The sequence below is a fragment of the Leopardus geoffroyi genome, chromosome D1 (assembly GCF_018350155.1).
Source record: "Leopardus geoffroyi isolate Oge1 chromosome D1, O.geoffroyi_Oge1_pat1.0, whole genome shotgun sequence".
Lineage (NCBI taxonomy): Eukaryota > Metazoa > Chordata > Mammalia > Carnivora > Felidae > Leopardus > Leopardus geoffroyi.
The window spans coordinates 74,968,374-74,989,085 of record NC_059329.1 but is presented as its reverse complement, the minus strand read 5'-3'; the positions used below and the strand labels follow the sequence as shown (position 1 = coordinate 74,989,085).

At 38.3% G+C, this 20,712-nt stretch overlaps 1 protein-coding gene across 3 annotated transcripts in view; it reads right to left on the bottom strand.

Annotated features, from left to right (window-relative positions):
* ZDHHC13 (zinc finger DHHC-type palmitoyltransferase 13) overlaps positions 1-20,379 on the bottom strand; it is a 51,646-nt gene extending 31,267 nt beyond the window's left edge. The window contains exons 1-4 of one of the 3 annotated variants that reach the window (XM_045484737.1): positions 20,262-20,379; positions 6,428-6,573; positions 3,038-3,160; positions 1,513-1,590 (exon numbers count right to left, since the gene is read on the bottom strand). In XM_045484737.1, the coding sequence (XP_045340693.1) occupies positions 1,513-1,590; positions 3,038-3,160; positions 6,428-6,573; positions 20,262-20,288 (374 nt within the window). In that variant the 5' untranslated portion in view covers positions 20,289-20,379. The remainder of the gene's footprint in view (positions 1-1,512; positions 1,591-3,037; positions 3,161-6,427; positions 6,574-20,261) is intronic. The other 2 variants (XM_045484738.1, XM_045484739.1) reach the window with 2 other exon arrangements.
* Between the last annotated feature and the right edge of the window lie 333 nt (positions 20,380-20,712).

The window sequence follows — 20,712 nt, the reverse complement described above, 5'->3', positions numbered from 1 at the left end:
AAACAACTTTAAAACATGAGAGATTTTGGTTCGATACAAAGAGTATTTCCTAACAGACTTTCAAAACACTGGAGACTGTCCAAATGTATTTCACTTTGACACTCCAAACTTAGGGCTATCTGGACAGTCCTTCTTGAATGCAGGTAATACACTTAATAACCTTCCAATCTATTATCAAACCTTGTGTTGCTACAACGTATAAATAATACATGTATAATAATAATAATTATACAAGACTCATGCTAAAAATAAAAACTTAAAAAAAAATTTTTTTAACGTTTATTTATTTTTGAGAGAGACAGAGTGCGAGCAGGGGAGGGACAGAGAGAGAGGGAAACACAGAATCCAAAGCAGGCTGCAGGCTCCGAGCTGTCAGCACAGAGCCCAACTCAGGGCTCCAACTCACAAACCATGAGATCAGGACCTGAGCCAAAATCAGACGCTTAACTGACTGAACCACCCAGGTGCCCCTGAAAATGAAAACTTCAAAACCACGTACACGTCACTATTGTTATTTTAAAACCAAGAAATAATCATGAGAATTGAGGTATAACATTCAGATTGCAGGTATATACTATGATAATATTATTCTTAGGAACTACAGATGAGTTGGTTAACCTTAGATTCTTCAAAATTCTGGGCAGTGGGAAAAAGATTCCACTCCCGTCTTAAATAAACAAGTACTCATTTTAGTTCTAGGTTCACGTCAACCCCACCAACCAGAAACTGGAATTAAAGTGACAGATGAAGAGGAGCATCTGGTTGGCTCGGCTGGTTAAGCACTAGACTCTCGACCTCAGCTCAGGTAATGATCTTGTGTTTTTTGAGTTCAGGCCCGGCATGGGGCTTGGAACTGTAAGCGCCAATTCCATCTCTCCCTCTGCCCCTCCCCCAATCTCTCTCTCACAAAATAAATAAAACTTTAAAAAGAAATGACAGATGAAGAAACTGTTAAGTACCAAGACAGGCACATATTAATTTCAGCTTCAAATGGCCAATATATTCCAGAGAAAAAAACTAAGTAAGTTTACAGTTCACTGACTTATCACTTTATCCATGTGATCAGCTATAAAAGATACTTATTTTGATTATAAGAAAGTATAATACACATATTTCAGTTTTAGCATCATAGTGGGACCCTAAATCAAACAAAAAAATATACTGTCCCAAAACTATAATTTTCTTTTTTTAATGAAAGGGAAAAAAGGGAAAGAAAGCCTTTCTTATGGCCCACAACAGCAGTTTCCCGATATGATAGTTACTAGGCACATTGGCTATTTAAATTCAAATTAGTTAAAATTAAATAAAATTAAAAATTCATTTCCTTAGTTGCATTAGCCACATTTCACATTTCCTACGTGGCTAGTAGCCACAATACTCGATGGCACAAAATAGAACATTTCCATCGTCACAGAAAGTTCTGCCAGAAAGTGATAGTCTACAAGATTCAGAAAATGAACTTAAGTCACCGTGACTCTGAATAGCAATTTCAGTGTTCCAAGAAATCTTTACCTGATGGCCCAGTGAAGAGGTGTCGAATTTAAATCTCCACCCAACTGATCTACTACAGCACCTTTTGAAATATAAAACCTATTAAAAGCAGACATAAATGAAAATAAGATTTAAAACTTAAAATACATACTGAGAAAGAAAACATCAATTTTTCTTAGTGATAAATATACGACAACAGAAATTATAATAATAACCCTCCCCCAAAACACTCAGACCTACAGAAGTCTGAGATTCACACAAAGGCATCAAACAGATCCCTGGTGAAATAGTCTTAGCATATCAGTAATTACTCCTGCTGTCATAAGCTTTCCATCATAACTTACATACCAAACGCATGATAACTACTCTCACCATATATTCTAATTACCCAGCACTCTTAAAATGGTTTATATTCAAAACACTTAGGATCACACAGATATTCTACTTAACCCACAAGAAGAAAGGTGGAATAATGTCACTTGTAGAATTACTATGTGGAATTGAATTCTAAAAGTAAGTAGTAAAAACTTAATTCAAAATCCTTTCAGAAAAGTTAGATATTCTGAGTATTTGGCTTCCTATTTTGGGGTCGCAGAGGTGATACACTGTATCAAGTGAACCTATAAGATGAAGAGACTTATCTTCTGTGGTTTACAGGAAGTGGTCTCATTATGCTAAAGTTGTACTTCATATATCATATTATCTAAATAATATACTAGTTTATTTCCACAGAAAAGGTGTTTGCCTGTGACTATAAAGTGTGGTTTTTTAAGTGTATTTTAAACTTTAGTACATTTTTATTTTCTTAAATCCCAAGGATTTTAAATATAGATAATACAAAATACATACACATTCACATACACACATTTAATTTACATGCTAAGGTATAAAATAAAGAAACAAACAAAAACCACACAATGGGGAAGTAGTGCTCTATGAAGGGGAAATATTTCATACAATCCAAACATGTCTACCTAAAAAGGTATTCCATATTTAATCTAAAAAATGGTTAAATCATTCTCCTACCCATCCATACCTCCTGGGATTTTAACAAAGTAAAATATTTCCACGTTTTTTCTAAACTAGACGAAACTTTCTGTTCTATCCTGAGACAGTTTATGTTACGTTTTTCCTTCTCAAAAAATGTTCAGGGCACCTGGCTGGCTCAGTCAGTAAAGCATGCAACTCTTGATCTTGGGGTTGTGAGTTCAAGCCCCACGTGGGGCCTAGAGGCTACTTAGAAAAGAAAAAAACAAAAACAACAGTATTCCATTTCATTGCCTGAACTTTATCTTTACAATGGGTCCCATGGCTTTATCTTTAATTTCCCTTTTTGGGCCAGTGAGAGTCCTGAACTAGATGGTCAATAAAGCCCTTTTCAACATGATAATAACTGATGCATGCAGCACAAAATTTCAGGTATTCATTCACAATAAAAGATTATAGATGGTACAGCATTCATACTTGTACTGAAAGAAAAAGACAACTGAAAAGAGGTCTAGAATAAAAAATACATACTTAATAACACACACACAGCCCATCTTACTTTACAAGATCCAGCCTGTTGTTAATAGCAGCCCAATGAAGAAGCGACACATTTTCTTTGTCTGGTTGCCTGACATCATATCCTGCTTCTACCAACTCTTTACAACGTTCAAAAATCCCGTACCTGAAATAAGAGGGGGGAAAAAAAGGCAGAATGATACCATTAAAATAATTTCAAATACCAAAATTTATTCCGTTTACCATGTCTTTATCTAATCTCTCAGCCAACACAAATACAATAAGTAACAAGGATAAAAATAAAGAGGATGTATTCTTAAGCCAAACAATAAAAGTAAACTTTATTTACTAACTCATCAGACAGATACACGTGGAGTTGAACTTGATTTTCTTAACTAAACTTCAACATTCACATTTGCCCTCCCCTCAATAAATTTCATTTTATCATTTCCTATATGCCAGGAATGTATGATGCTCATCCCTAACTACAATCCTATCCCTGAATAAGAGAGACAGACTAACAGCAAACTTGGAATGGGATAAATTCAACAATACGATGTGGGCGTGGTGTAATTATAGCAAAGAAAGGAATGATTAGCCCTTCCTGAAGGAGATAAAGCATGATATATAAGCTGTTTTATAGGCTGAAGGAAGGGCATTTCAGGCAGAGAAAAGAGCATGTATAAAAACCAGAGACGTGAAACTGCATGGATGTTCAGAGAAATATAAGCAATTTAGCACAGCAGAAACATAAAAGCATAAAAAAAGGGAGTGGCAAGAGATCAGGCTAAAAGAGGCGGGCAAAGGCTGCATGGGCCTCTATGCCATGCTATGCAGCTTCAGACTTCATAGTTCGAAGGGAAGCTGCTGAAGATTTTAAAAAGGAAAGCATACCCACTTTGAGTTCTAAGAAAGATCCCATTTGTGGTGGCATGGAGGCTAATCAGAAGAGCGTGACTCTTGTACATAAAAATACGTGGGAGGTAATGAGAACCTGAACTAAGAGAGGCAGTAAGAATGGAAAGGAGGAATGGACTTGAGGGATATTTAAGATGGTTATTTAAGTGACTATCAAAATAAAAAATATCTTTTGAATACTACAAAAATTTTTTAAATCATTCATTAGCTTTATTTCTTTCTAATAGAAACTATTAAGTCCCCAACAGACCATTTAGCACTTTCTTTGAGACTTATTTTTTATGTGTGGTTTTTTTTTTTTTTTTTTTTTTTGAGAGAAAGAGCACACATGCGTGCGTGTGAGTTGGGAAGGAGCAGAAAGAGAGGGAGAAGGAGAGAATCCCAAGCAGGCTCCATACTGTCAGCACAGAGCCCGACGTGGGGCTCGAACCTACGAACTGTGAGATCACAACTTGAGCCGAAATCAAGGCGGATGCTTAACTGACTGAGCCACCCAGGCGTCCCGATACTTATTTCTATTTAGAGGGAGCCAAATGTTTCAATAGGCCCTCAAGGGTGAAAATCACAACGTTAAATTAAATAACATATACCTCACCAAAATGTGTGTGCTGATCAGGCTGTCTTTACGGTACTTTTTAAAAGGTAGAGATACTTGTTGACAATGCTAAGTGAAAATAGTAATAAGAGTGAACTGTGAATAAAGATACGTATATTTATATTCTCCGTGTTTTAAAGGTCAACTTTAACATTTTACTGAAAAAGAAATACTCCCTTTATGTGAGAAATACAGTAAGAGTACACATTAATTAGGATTTTGGTGATTTAGAGAACATACATATCCTAGCTCTCTTTGCCTTTTCCAAACACCACCTAATGATATTCCCACAACCACTTAAGGAAGTCTAAGACCTAAAGTAAATTTTAGGAAAGATATAAAACGTGAGTTTTTACTGGAATTCTCTGTGAACATAGCCTAATTTCTTTTATTTATCATAACAGAGCTCTACTGGCAGCAGAGAAACATTTAAATGCTTTTATGCTAATGCTAATTAAAGCAAATAATTACCTTAAGAACACTCTTACCTTCACATAAATATAATAATACAAGTAATATCAAAAAAGACTCACCTAAAGTAGCAGTTCCAAGGGCTTTTCGAGTTCATATGAATTAGTAATTAGAATACTCAAATAATTATTGATTTATTTTTTTAACATTTATTTATTTTTGAGAGACAGAGCACAAGCAGGGGAGGGGCAGAGAGAGGGAGAAGACACAGAATCCGAAGCAGGTTCCAGGCTCTGAGCTGTCAGCGCAGAACCCGACGTGGGGCTCAAACTTACGAACTGCAAGGTCATGACCTGAGCTGAAGTCAGACGCTTAACCAGCTGAGCTACCCAGGCACCACAAGTTGATTATTTTTTAACATAAATAATAGATTAGTTTTTGTTAAGGCCTAACAGACTAATCAGTCACCAAACATCTTTGCTTTTGAGAGAAATTATATCAAGTTAGTGTGGTAACATTAGTTCCTTACATGCTAATTAGAAGCTCTGATGGGCAGATTTACATTTGATCACTAAGAAAATGATTCCTAATTAATGTAATCTAAAAGACAAAATATTTCAAAACATGTTCAATGGCAAGAGGTGGGGTGGATGTTAATAACCAGTGAGATCCATGAGGGGGAAAATGTTAGAAATGATTTAATACAAATACCCACATATGGAGATCTCAAGGGGAAACTTTCAAAACACACTTTCATTTACAGTGCAAGCAAATAACCCACTATATGTTTCAAGTGGCCAGAAAACCTATTTCTATTTTACTGACATTTTTCCAGGGCACCCAGTACAATGGGTACATAGAAAGTATTTGAGGGCCGCCTGGGCGGTTCAGTTGATTAAGCATCCAACTCTCGATTTCGGCTCAGGTCATGATCTCCAGCTTCGTGAGATCAAGTCCCACATCAGGGTCTGCGCTGACAGTGCAGAGACTGCTTGGGACTCTCTTTCCCCCGCTCCTCCTGCTGCGCTCGCTCTCTCTCTCAACATAAATAAACATTTTTAAAAAAAAGAAAGAAAGTACTTGATAAATAATCGTTTAAAATATCCATTAAGTGTCCGAGCTGATATTTTTCTATCCCGTTGACTTATTTGGGTTGTAGCACATTTTTAAAAACTCTAATTTGTTTCAAACTCAGAGTCTAGTTTTACTGTCACTTATAATCACTAATTCACTCAACGAACATTTATTTGGCAGCAAACACAAGAAGTATGCAAAAGCACTGGGGTGACAAGGATGAAAATGACCTGCTTTCGCTCCTAAGCTGCTCATGATCTAATGGCAGAGACTGGTAGTAAACTGCTAAGGTGCACTGTATTAAGTGCTCTGATGCCCATAGGACAAATACCAGCCGCTAGAGTATGAGGTGACGAAGGTGCCACAAACTGCACAAACATTATTACGATTCCACAGAACGCAGAAATGATCAGATGAAGCACTGGGGAGACTTACTGAGTAGCTTTTACAATGTCACAGTTACTAGAGTCCTCTATAAGAGGAAGAGCTTCTCTCGCCTTGGCAAGTTCTTTGCTTTCATATGCACAGACTCCATGTCGATCAAATCCTGGAGGGTGGGGGCCGTGGCTGTGATTCCTGCACTGAAGCATAAGAGAAATGTGACAAAGCATAGGAGGAGAATTAATGTCACATTCAATTACATAACGAACCAGCTGCTACTATCAACAGTGTATCTATATTATCAAATTAGAATTACTTTGAGTCTTCCAGGTATATCCTAGGGAAGATTTTCATCTTAATCCTATTCACTGAGTGAGATGATCATCAGAAAATTCCCCATTATAGATTTTGTCATTAAGCAAAAGTCATCTACAAAGGCACCAATGGACCTTCTGACCTGTAGTAGCTGGAGGGTTACAGCTACCGACATAGTAGGAAGGTCACCAGCTCTCTGCTTTGGGGAGTTGTAGCAAACACACCCTAAGGATCCTTCGAACCTCCCAATAAAACAAGTTCTTGAATAGGTATAACTGGAGTCTCAGGAGAGGAGGAGAAAATATTTTTAAATATTTGACTAAATTAATACCCCAAAGCCTTCCAAATTTGGTGAAATTATAAACTCACAACTCTAAAACCTCAACAAACCCAAGAAAGATAAACCTCAAAACTGTACACAAAGCGGGGATCCTGGGTGGCTCAGTCGGTTAAGTGGCCGACTTCGGCTCAGGTCAAGATCTCATGGTCCGTGAGTTCGAGCCCCACGTCGGGCTCTGTGCTGTCAGTGCAGAGCCTGGAGCCTGCATGGGATTCTGTGTCTCCCTCTATCTCTGTCCCTCCCCCACTCATGCTCTATCTCTCAAAAAATGAATAACCACTAAAAAAAAACTGTACACAAAGGTATATCATAATCAAATCACCAAAAACCAATGTTAAAGAGATAATCTCAAGGGCAGCCTAAGGATAAAAGATACATTGTGTTAACAAAATCAAAGATATGAATAAATTCAGACCTCTTATAAGTAAGTGCAAGTCAGAATGCAAACACAACAGTTTTCAAGAGCTGAATGAAAGAATTACAAACCTGAAGCAACAGCAAAAATATTCTTCAAAAATGGGGGTGAAATACATACTTTTTCAGACAAACAAAAGATGAGAAAATTGCCAGCAAACTTATATTCCAAGAAATGATAAAGGAAGTTCTTCAGGCTTAAATGAAAATAATACCAGATGGCAATCTGAATCAATACAAAAGAACAGAATGCCAGACCACATGGGTAAATATGGATAATTATGTGGGTAAACATAACAGATTTTTTCTCATTTTTTAATTTCTTGATGATAGTAGAGAAACGGAAGTATCCTTATAAGTATACTTCTAAAAGATGTTATAATAGTTATAAGAGATACTATAGCAGTATTTGCAGGTAGGTAGTGATAACTTAAAGCATATAATGCTAACCCAAGAGCAACCTTTAAATGAAGGGGTCTAAGTAATAAGCCAAGAGCAGAGGTAAAATAAAATATATAAAAGACACCAAATTAATATTTTTAAAAAGGCAAGAAAAGTAGAAAAAAATGAATACAGAACCAGAGAGGAAAAACATACAAGATGATATTTTCATACCTAACCACCATATTGATAATCATGTTAAGTGCAAACGGTCATAAATAAATAAATAAATAAATGACAGAGATTGTTAGATTGGATTTTAAGACACAAACAAAAATACTACAACTCTAAGCTGTCTACAAGAAATCCACTTTCAATATAAAAATATACACAGGTTAAAAGCAAAACAACGGAAAAAGACATGCTATGCAGAAACATTAAGTGTAAGGAAGGTAGCTGCTACATTTATATAAGACAAAGTAGACATTAGCACAAGAAATATTACCAGAGATAAGGAGGACATTTCATAATATTAAAGAAAGAAGTCAATTCATCAAGAAGACATAACAATCCTAAATGTGTGCATACCTATAAAAAACTTTAAAGTTCATTAAGCAAAAACTGATGGAACTGGAAAAAAATAGAAATTTTCACAATTACATTTGGATATTTCAACACTTCTTTCGGTAACTATGAAGGAGTAAACAGAAAATCCTGTTGGATAGAGAAAAGGATAGAGAAGACTTAACACTATCCACCGACTTGATCCAATACATTTTCATAAAGCTCAACCCAACAACAGTAGAACAGATTTTTTTTTCAAGTGCACACAGAATACCAAGACAGACAATATAAAACATGTCTCAACAAAGTCAAAAGGACTGAACGCATACAGAGTATGTTCTGTCACTACAACAGAATTAAAGTAGAAATCAATAACCAAAGGGTATGTGGAAAATTCTCAAATATTTGGAAACTGAAAAACACATTTCTAAATAACCTATAGGTCACAGAAGAAAACAAAGAATAAGTGGAAAATATTTTGAACTGAATGGAAAAGAAACCATAGCAAAATACGTGGCATGCAGCCTAAGCAGTGTTCACAGTGAATTTTTAGCTTTAAAGGCCAAACAGGCAAAAAGAGTCTAAAATAAATCATCTAAGTTTTCACCTTAAGAATCTAGAGACAGAAAATTAAACTCAAAGTAGACAGAATGAAGAAAACAATAAAGGCAGAAGAAACCCATACAATATGGAAAACAATGCAGAAAATCACTGAAAAAAACTCATTCTTTGGAAGGAATAAATTAATAAAAATTAATAAACCTCTAGTCAAATGGATCAAGAAAAAAGAAGATGTCAATGGCAAACAGGCTTAAAAAGGAGACATCAATACAAGATTCTATGAACGTTAAAAAGGTAATAAGGCAGGGCTCAGTTGGTTAAGCACTCAACTTCGGCTCAGGTCACGATCTCACTTTGTGAGTTCGAGCCCCATGTCCAGCTCTGTGCTGACAACGTGGAGCTTGGAGCCTGCTTCGAATTCTGTGCCTCTCTCTGCCCCTTCCCCCCATTCACATTCTGTCTCTCTCTCTCTCTCTCCCTCTCTCAAAAATAAGTAAACATTAAAAAAAATTAAAAAGGGAGTAAGGCAATACTGAGAACATCTTTATGTCAATAAATTCAACAACTTAGATGGAATGTAAATACCTCAAAAGACACAAGTTATCAAAATGGGCTTAAAAATAAATGAGTAGCACTCTAGCTATTAAAGAAATTGAATTTATAGTTTTAAAACTTCCCATTAGGGGTGCCTGGGTAGCTCAGTTGGTTGAGCATCCAACTCTTGATTTCGACTCAGGTCATGACCCAGAGTCACGGGATCGAGTCCCCTATCGGACTCGACCCTGAGCATAGACCCTGCTTAAGATTCTCTCTCTCCCTCTCCCTCTCTCTCCTTCTGCCCCTCTTCCTCACTTGTGTGCACAGACACACATGCTCTCTCTCGCTCCCTAAAAAAATCAATCAATCAATCAATCAATCTTCCCATTTAAAAAAAAAAAATTACCAACCCCAGGTCTATATAACTTTTAACTGATGAACTCTATCAAAATACTTAAGGAAGAAATGATACCAACTCCTTCAGAAATGATAGGGAATGCTTCCCAGATCATTTTAGGAAGCAACATTACCCTGATACTAAAATCAAGAGATGTTACAAGTAAAAAACAAAATAAAATAAAAAACAAAGCAAAAAATAACTACAGACTCAATATCCTTTAAAAGCACAGATACAAAGATCTTTAAACAAGACATTAAGCAAAGCATACCCAGTGATATGTAAAAAGAATAATATAGATTATAGCCAAGCTTAAACATTTTAAAACAAATCAATGTGACTCACCATATTAACAGAATAAAGGAAAAAAATACATTCATTTCAGTAGAAAAAAAGCAGTTGACAAAATTCAACACCCATGCATGATAAAAACTCTTGAATAAAAATTCCTGGCACAGCAGGGGAAGAACGGAACTTCCTTAACCCGATAAAGAGGTACAGGATGAGAAATCAACAGCTAACACACACTTTGTGGCAAAAGACTGCATACTTTAACTGTGAAGACTGAAAGAGCAAGGATGTCTGCTATCACCACTTCTTTTTTTTTTTTTTTTTAAACTAGGCTCTACGCCCAACATGGGGCTTGAACTCACAACCCCAAGATCAAGAGTCGCTTGCTCCACCAACGGAGCCAGCCAGGCACCCCAATTTTAATCGACATTGTACTGAAGTCCTAGACAGAATAATAGAGTAAGGAAAAGAAATAAAATGCATACAGATTAGAAAAGAAACAAGTCTATCTTTATCTGCAGACAACAGGATCATATACGTAAGAGATCTAAGCAATCTTTATAAAATTTAAATAGCATCAAAAATATAAAATACTTGGGGCGCCTGGGTGGCGCAGTCGGTTAAGCGTCCGACTTCAGTCAGGTCACGATCTCGCGATCCGCGAGTTCGAGCCCCGCGTCGGGCTCTGGGCTGATGGCTCAGAGCCTGGAGCCTGTTTCCGATTCTGTGTCTCCCTCTCTCTCTGCCCCTCCCCCGTTCATGCTCTGTCTCTCTCTGTCCCAAAAATAAATAAACGCTGAAAATAAAAAAAAGAAAAAAAAAAAAAAAGAAAAATATAAAATACTTAAGATCATTTTCTATCATATCCAGCAATTTTAATTACATTCAAGGGGGAGGTTCACATCAAGTATCTAGCAAACCATTCCTAGAAATTGAAACTGGCTAATTATTTCATCATTCCTTCTTGTGCTTTACCATAAGGTTATCCAGCCTTCACCCACCTTATTCATCAGACCTATCTCCCTGAACTTTTCACTGTTTACAAACAGCCCCCCACCAAAAACAAAAACAAAAAAAAACCCCACTATTCTCAAGGGATAAATACACATTAGGAATAGAAAAACTGAAGATATTTAAAATAATATGCCTAAGTCAATTCTCCAACAGTTCCAAAAAAGGTTTAAGAAATGATAGTTTTACTAAGTCTATAACCCCTCAATGGGTTTACTAAAAGAGGAAACAGCCTTGTCTTTTTTTAAGTTAACTTACAATAAAATTGACTTTTTGGTATGTAGTTCTATGAATTTTAACACATTATGTATATAGAGTTGTGTAACCCCCACCAAAATCAAGATACAACACAGTTCCAATACCTCAAAAAACTCCACTGGGATATTCCTTTGTTGTCATACCCTCCCCCCCCCAATCTCAACTCCTGGCAATTACTGATATGTTCTTCATCACTAGTTTCATATTTCCCAGAATGTCATATGGAATTATATAGTACATAATCTTCTGAGACTAGCTTCTTTCAGTTAACATAATAGTTTTAAGACTCATCCAAGTGGTTTTATGTTATTAACAGTTCTTTCCTTGCTGTATAGTATTCCATTATATGAATATATCAGTTTATCCTTTCAGACAACCCATGTGAGCTGTTTCCAGCTTTTGGCAATTATAAATAGAGCAGCTATAACCATTCATCCAACAAAACTTTTGTATGAACATATGTTTTTGCTTCTAAGAGTGAGACTGCTTGGCCATCTGGTAAGTATACATTAAATTTATAAGAAATCATCAAATTATTTTCCAGAGTGGCTATACCACTTTGCATTGCCACTAACAATGTATGAGAGTGCCCACTGCTCTACATGCCCACGGGCGCCAGGTATGGTCAGTATAATAGATCTGTAGCAATACATAGTCATGGTCTTAATTTGCATATCCCTTAATGGCTGAAGTTGAGTATCTTTTCATGTGGTTATTATCATCTGTTTACTTTCTTTGGTGAATTGTCTTTTACCCATTTATTAACTGGGCTGTTTGTCTTCTTACTGTTAAGTTTTGAGAGTTCTTCACATTATACATTCTAGACACAAGTTCTTTGCTAGATACAAGATTTGCAAATATTTTCTCCCAGTCTGTAGTTTATTTTCCCACTTCTTAAAAATCTTTTATATAGCAAAAACTTTTAATTTTGATGAAGTCCCATTTATCAATTTTTTTCTTTTATGTACCATGCTTTTGGTGTCACTTCTAAGAAGAGCTATCTTGGGACCACAACTCCTCTGTTCAAAGAGGAAGTTTTCCTCCCACAGAGTTTCAGGTGCTTGTGCTGCCAGGAGACCTTCTTCTTGCTCCTTGAACCTGAACTAGAAGGCTTCTCACAGAGCATTCTGTCTGCACTGATGCTCATCTCCATGGTTCAAGTTCAAGCATGGGGGGGAACAGGGGAGGGAACCCCCAATGGAAAAAAAAATGTAAATTCGCTCCTGGTTCAGTGATTTTTTTTGAATTCTGACCCTTCCCTGCAATCTACCTGTTACAATTTACTTTTCAGAATCCTTAAACGGCTGCTACTTACATTGTGCCCAGTGCGTTCAGTGGGGTTGGCAGGGCGGAGCGCACGTATTCCACCTTACCCAGAACCACAGCCACAAATGCTCTTTCAATAGGTAAGTTCTGCTTTAGCTGGTGGATTCAGCCTCACTACCTGACACTCTACACACAAGCATACTCATACACAGCTAAAAATAAACATATAGGTAGTGAGATCAAAACATAAATAAGAATATTACTTTAGGATTCTTTTCATCATATCACAGCAATTGTAATGATATCCAATTGGAAGACAAGCTGTTGAGGAAAGAGTTGAACTATGCTCAGAATTATTAGTGTGTCAGTAAATAGCAGATGTAGTTAAAGTTGACAGAGTAGTCAGTCTACTTTTTACATCAACATTAATTTTTTAAATTACAAAATGATTCATATTCATCTAAAAAATCTAGCAATATAAAAGTGAACAAAGGGTAAACAATCTGGACTATTTTCCCTCTAATCTTGCAGCCCCCCCCAAAATATTATTAGCAGTTTGGTGTATCCTTCCTCATTATGTATATAGCTGACCCTTGAATAATTCGGGTTTGAACTACACAGGCCCAATTACACACAGATTTTTTTTTTTTTATAAACACAGTATACTACTGAAATGTATTCTCTCTTCCTTATGACTTTCTTATTAACATTTTTTCTCTATCTTACTTTATTGTAAGAATACAGCATATAATACATATTAACATACAAAATATGTGTTAATCAACTATTCATCTTATCAGTAAGGCTTCAAAAGCAAGCTATTAGTACTTGAGTTTTTAGGGAGTCAAAAGTTACACGTGGATTTTTTTTTTTTTTACTGTGTGGGGGTTGGCGCCCCTAAACTCGGTGCTATTCACAGATGCAGACTAATTTCAGCCTTCACTTCTATAAAGAACTCTACAAAGAACACCCTATACATTTTACAGCATTGATTTCCCAAAGTAGGACTGCTGGGCCAGAAAATATATGCTGAAACATAAATAAATACTGAGCAACTACTCTCCCCATTTCACACTCTGCAGCAAGTATGTGAGTATTCTTTTTTCCCTACAAACCTCCCCATAACTGAACATTATCAATCATTTTACTATCTTTCCAATCCAATAGCTAAAAACAGCATCTTGTTTTTCATTTGTATGCCCCTAGTTGCTAATGAATCTGTGTTATGTTTATTGGCTTTCATATTTTTTCTTTTGTGGACTCCCTTTTCATAGTCTACTGTTTTTCTAGTGGATTGTGTATCTTTCTCCATTTGTATGTTAGGAAGATTAACCTTTTGTTTAGACACAGATTTTTCAACGCAGAAATTTACTCATTCCACAGATACAAATTTTTTTGCTTCTCTTAATGCTTTAAACATCAGCTTCATTTTTCATGTAGAAAGTTGAGGAGGATTACACATTTCAATGTAAAGAATATCCACAATTAAGAGCATTTATTTTTTTCAACAATTAATTACTGTGTATTTATGGCATACAAAGCATTATGCTAGGGGCACAGAAGACATGGGTATCTATCCTCCAGGAGTTAAGTCTAATAGAGTCTAATAGAGACAAACAGAGTAAAGTGACAATGCAAGGCAACATGTGATTAAGTGGCAAAAATGGGTGGTAAAGCCTAAAGAACAGAAGCTACCTTCTGTTCACATCATCATTTTTTGCCAAAATCGAGGTCAGAGTAAACCTAAAAAATGATCATATAAATTCAAATCCTGTTTTCAAAGTCAGTGATCTCCAAAGTCAGGCAAGGCCAATCAAGGCCACATATGCAGTGACCCACTGGGTAATGGGAGAACACGTTAAAGCTTCTATTATGATTTTTATCTTTTTTTTTTTTTTTAAAAAGGGAAAACCACAAAAATTTACAAATAATTTTAGCACTGCCAGCCTCTTTTGATTCAAATGTCAAGCCAGTCACTCTTTTACACCCTATTTACAAAGTACGGGGGGGGGCGGGGGCCAGAGTAGAAGTTCCACCACCCAGAGGGGCTGACAGTGGGACCTTCAGCATACTGCAGTATCTATCAGGTTAAGTTCATTTTCAAGTTACATTATCTCATTTTAACTTAGTCCTCCGGAAATAAGCAAGTGGCTTAAATTGATTCCTACAAAGAAGCTGTGAAGTAGGGTAATAATAAGCATAAGTACAAGCAAACAAGAAAATAGCAGAGCTGATACTTTTATTCATAGTACCTTCAGTATAACCTAAAGTAAAAGCAAAGACAATCTAATCTGATCTAACAAAAAGCCAGTCTCCCTACAAAAAAAAAAAAAATCAAAATTAATCAAAAGGACTACTTTGAAACAGGTTTATATTTATTATTTTTACTTCAAAACCTTACCATAGGTATATAACAGAGCTGTCTGTCAGTCAACGAATATAATTTAGAAACAGACTGTCAGATCTTACAATAGCATGCCCTGTGACGATACGAATTCAGCAATGGGTTTCTGTCCCCAGCCCCCATGTACATCAAACAGAGGGAAGCTGAACTTTTTAAGTCCCAGCTGACCGACCGCATAACACAGAACTGTGCCATCAATGTGTAAGTTAGAGTGATCAATTCCCAACAAGTGACTAACAAACTGCAGTCAGTACCTGGATGATGTGGACCGTGCAGCGTGCAGTGCAGGCTTCATTTATCATTCCATTAATTTCACAGCACATGATGTTTTACAAAAATGAAAATGTGGGATTCCGCTTTTCACATTATGGTAGGGTTTTACTCTGGGGGTACAAGCTCAAAACTGTTTTACTGATAGGAATGCATGATCAAAGCAGCTTAAAGATCTCCTTTGCTTTGGACATCACACACCCCCAAAATTTTACAAGAGCTTCCATTGAGAAAGGGAATGATCTGCTTTGGGGGAGGTCAACTTTGGGGGCAGTCACATAAAACTGTTTACGGAAAGCAACCATACATTCCTATCACCAAGACTAAAGCAAGATAATAAACTTCTTAGAAAGTACCCTCTAGTTATCAAAAAAAAAAAAAAAAAAAATGTGTAAGTATTCTCTGATTTCATTTTTACCTTGTTGAAATGTAAACCCCTTGAGAACAAGGCCAAAGTCTCAGATTTCATGTTGGTGAATGTTGGCGAATGCTGGTTATTTTTGGCTTCGGTGTTTACATTTGTAAAAGGCAAAGAACTGGTCAGCGTAGCTATAAAGTTTCTTCCACGTCCATGCTGTATGGATCTAAGAGGAGCTGTTACAACAGTCATTACTGAAATGTGCACTGACAAAGACTTTTCACATAAACAAACACCCTTTACAGCAGTGAAAGCTCCACTGCTATCTGGCTACCTACAATGTTAAGGTAACAGAAGAGACTAGGCAAATTCTCATGATGGCAGCAAACTCATAAGAGTTCTCATTAACCATTCATTCAGAGAAATGTAAAGAACACCTGCTAGGTACCAATCCCAATACAGATGGTCTCCAACCTACAACTGTTCAACTTAGGATTTTTCAGCTTCATGATGATGTGAAAATAATATGCATTCAGCAGGAACTGTACTTTGAATTTTGATCTTTCCCAGGGCTAGTGATACATGGTAGGATGCTTGTGATGCTAGGCATGGCTCCCACTCAGCCATGCGATCACAAGTGTGAATAACCAATACGCTTTCAACCGTAGTGTACCCAATATAACCATTCTGTTTTTAACTTTCAATACTGCATTCCATAAATTACATGACATATTCAACACTTTATTATAAAATAGGCTTTGTGTTAGATGATTTTGCCCGACTGCAGGCTAATGGAAGTGTTCTGAACACATTTAGGTGGGTCAAGCGAAGTTATGATGTTCAGTAGGTTAGATGTAATAAATGCACTTTCAACTTATGATGGGTTTATTGGATGTAACCCCTTTGTAACTGGAGGAAGATCTGTATTAGGTAATTAGGGAATAAGACAATTCCAGCTGCAATCCATTCATTTACTCATCAGATGTTTACTGAACGCCCTGTATGTGCCAGGCATTGTTCTAGACACACAGATATGGCAGTGAACACAACAGGCAAGATTCAAAAAAAGTAAAAAGGATGGGGCACCTGGGTGGCTCAGTCAATTAAGCATCCCACTCTTGATTTTGGCTCAGGTCATGATCAACATGGTTTCACGCGTTCAAGCCCCACATAGGGCTCTATACTGGCAGCAAAGAGCCTACCTGGGATTCTCTCTCTCTCTCTCTCTCTCTCTCTCTCCCCCCCCCCCCCTTCTCCCACTTGGGCTATCTCTGTTTCTCTAAAATTAAATAAATACACTTAATTTTTTTAAAAAGTACAAAGGATACCAAGAAACAGGTAGCTGGCTGAATAATCTCCCTCACAGGGAAGAACAAGACATTATGAAAATTATGTAACAGAGATATGGATACATCTGTGGTGATTTTTATAACAAAGTCCCTAAATTCTTTGATACCTCTCCATCAAGAGGAGAGGGTCTGTGTCCCTTCCTCTCAAATCTCAGCTCTGTGACTGCCTCACTAATAAAATACCACAAAAGTGATGCTTCACCAGTTTGCAGGCCCAGGTCTTAGAAACTGTCAGCTTCCTCTTTCTGTCTCTTGAGATGCTCACTCTTAGAACCCAGCCACCATGCTGTGCAGAAGCCCAGGCCACATGTAGGTGTTCCTGCTGAAAGTCAACATAAACTGCCAGATATGTGAGTAAAGACACCACCAGATGATACTAACCCCAGCTACTAAGTATTCCAGATTATGAGTCTTTCTAGCAAAAGCTTTCTAGCAGTAGAGCAGAAACAAACCATCTCTGCTATGCCCTGTCCAAATTCCTGACGCACAGTCCATGAGCATGACAAGGGTTGTTTTACACCACTATGTTTTAGGGTGGTTTATTACATAGCAATAGAAAACTAGAACAATTTTAAGATATAACAATATAAGATATAAGGGATCATATATTTTTCACATGGAGATATCATGAATCATATTATTTTTTTTCTAAATAGTAAATAAGTACTATTAAAGTTACACTGGGCATTAATTGAAAAGAAACCCAAGATCTAAAAAATCATATTCAAACTCTGATGAGGATCACTATTCCTGCCAGATTATCAAATAAAACAAAGAGAAACCTAATAGATAACCATTAAAACTTCTCATGACATTAACAGAAGTACAGAGTTGCTTCTAAGTTCATTCATTGGACATTTGTTTACAGAGTACCCATCAATCCTAGGCACTGTTCTAGATGCTAGGCACACAGCAGCGAACATAACAGATAAAAATCGCTGCCCTCATAGAACTTACATTCAATGGAAGGAAAGAGACAACAAACAAGACAAAATATGCATTGGGCTCTGCTGTGCTCTCTCTCTCAAAATAAGTAAATAAACTTTCAAAAAATGCAACACACTTTATTAAAAAAAAAAAAAAGACAAAAACCTTAAAGTGGTGGGGGAATAAGCCATGTGGGCATAGGAGGAAAGAGTACGCCAGCCAGAGTGAAGAGAAACTACAAAGGTCTTGAGGCCAGTGTGGCTAGGGTTGATTAAGCAAGCAAGAAAGTAGTAAAAAAGAAAAAGAGGTCAGAGAGGAAACTGGGGGCCAAATGGCATGAGCAAATTCTGGCAAAAACAAAAACAAAAACAAAAAACCCAACAACACTGAAATTGGAATCAGTAGAACCAAATTCAACAAGAACAGGAATGTTTCTGCCTGTTTTGTTCACTGATTTATCTCCAGCACCTATACCAGTGCCTGGCACGTAGTAGAAAGAATGAAGTCTTCACTCTGTCACTCGGCAGCTATTTGACTTTTAACAAATGCCTCTGATATTTTGAGCGTCAGTTCTAATCTTTAAAACTAGAATAACAATCCCTCCCCACCTCATAGGGTCAGAGTGATCAAGCATGGGGAAATATTTTGCAAACTGTAGAGCACCATATACAGGTGAAATCTTTATTACTGAAAAACAATTATTATTATTATTATGGTATTATTAACAACAACAATTATTATTAACAATGACCACTCTACCATGCCCCATTAATTTCAACCTCTGAATCATTCTCTTCCTCCACCTGTCATGAAACTGGGGCAGGGCTATCTTTCCCTTCAGCACGAGGGAGTGGACTTTAAGCACTTGAAGGCTTTTGTCAATGAGTGGCAGTAATTAAGATAAGACAGGTAATTCTCTCAACTTTTCCTTGAGATTCTCTGAGAAATAAAATGAGACATAGTTTCCAGGTGAAACTATACCCCCTCTTGCCCCCTTTTGTAAAATCCAGCAGGCTTGCGAACCTTTTTTTTCCCACTGTCAAAATGCAAGAACACCTAATACGATAAGAACAACTTAACAAATTCTCTTGTTTTATCCTTTCTCTTAAACATGTTTTATTCTTTCTCTTAAACCCACATCAGGCTGCTTAAAGAAGGACAGGAATGAGGAAGCATGAGAAACACTGTAAGGATTGTAAACACTTCTTTTTTTAGAGGCCAACTAATCCAGTCATCTCAAACTGCCTGGGTCCCATTAAGGGCCGAAAATCTGCTATGTAGCTCACTCCAACTGGAGGCAGCTTCAGTTTTCTCCTCAGTAAAAAAGGAGACAATATCATGTTCTTCACGATGCTTCAATTCCAGAATAAAATAATGCATATAAAAGCTTCTGGTATATGCTAAGCACTCACTAAATATTGGCAGAATCTGGATATTCTTCATTTATCCAACATTAAGTGAACAGCTACAACATGTCAGTCGGCACTTTAGGGCACTGGGAAAGGGCCATAAGCAAAAAGGACAAAAATCTTGTTCTCTCGGAACGCCCTCCTGTTATCTCCTGTAACGTCCCCCACTGGCCCGTTCTGTTCTCTGGAATTACATCTGGCTTCTGGTAGGTTCTCCTCCACAGAATAGCATCCTCTTTTTTTTGGGGGGGGGGGGCGAGGGGGGACTGCAAATCGCTATCAAGTACCTACCTCTCTTTCCACCCACCTTTCCCCCAGCAGAAGCCAACAGCCTCAGTTCTTTGAAAGAGTCAGCAAGGATGTGGGAACAAAAGCTAGAACGGGGCTGGGTGGGGCGAAGGCAGGTGCCCAGGCAACTCCACGGAAAAAAAGAGATCAAGAGAACCGCACGGATTCCAGGCCAAGGTCAAGACAGGCTGGTCCAACTCAGGTGTGTCACCCGACACCTCTCCCAGGAACGGCCACACTCCACTCCCAGGCCCCTGAGGTCCCTGCCGGGCACGGGGGTACCGGTCCCGGGGGGCATCCTGGCCCACCGTACAGGCTGGAGGGCCGGGAGGGCACTCACCAGTGTGTCCTCGCCTTTTCTTTCCGGTCGCCTCCGAGAGAATTCCCGGCATCATTCTCGGCGTCTCCATGCTTCCTCCTGCCCGGCCCAGGCCCCTCCGCCCCCGGAGGCCCCTGTTAGGAGCCGTCTCACACCTACGCCCTTCCCTCTCCCCATGGCCGCCGCCGCTCTCCCGGCCCCAAGAACGCCAGCGTCCGGTCGCACTCACCTGCGAGCCCAGCCCCGGGCCCTCCATCTCGCCCCTGGCGGCCGCGACCAGGCGAAGTGGTGGTAGCAGCTCGCGGGCCACCCCCTCGAGCCACCTTCACTCCCACTTCCTGCTTGCGGCCCCGCCTCCGCCGCGGCCCCCTTCGTGCTTTGTGCTGCCAATCTCCCTCGGAAGAGCCAATCCCTGCCCTTTCTTAAGTGGGGGGGGGGGGGGGGCGGGACTTTTCCTCTGCCGGGGAAGCTAGTGGGGAACCGCGATTCGGAGGCCCCACCCCTAACCCGCCCCCTCCTTGTGCTTCCAGCCCCAGGCCAAGATTGTGCAGTGCACGCCCAGGTAGGCGTCAGCCTGTCCCTCGCGCCTCATCCTGCCCCCCCCAACACACGTCCAGGATCAGGCTGTTATTCCAAAGTCAACCCACCACCTATTGAGAGCAAATGCAGACTTGGCTACT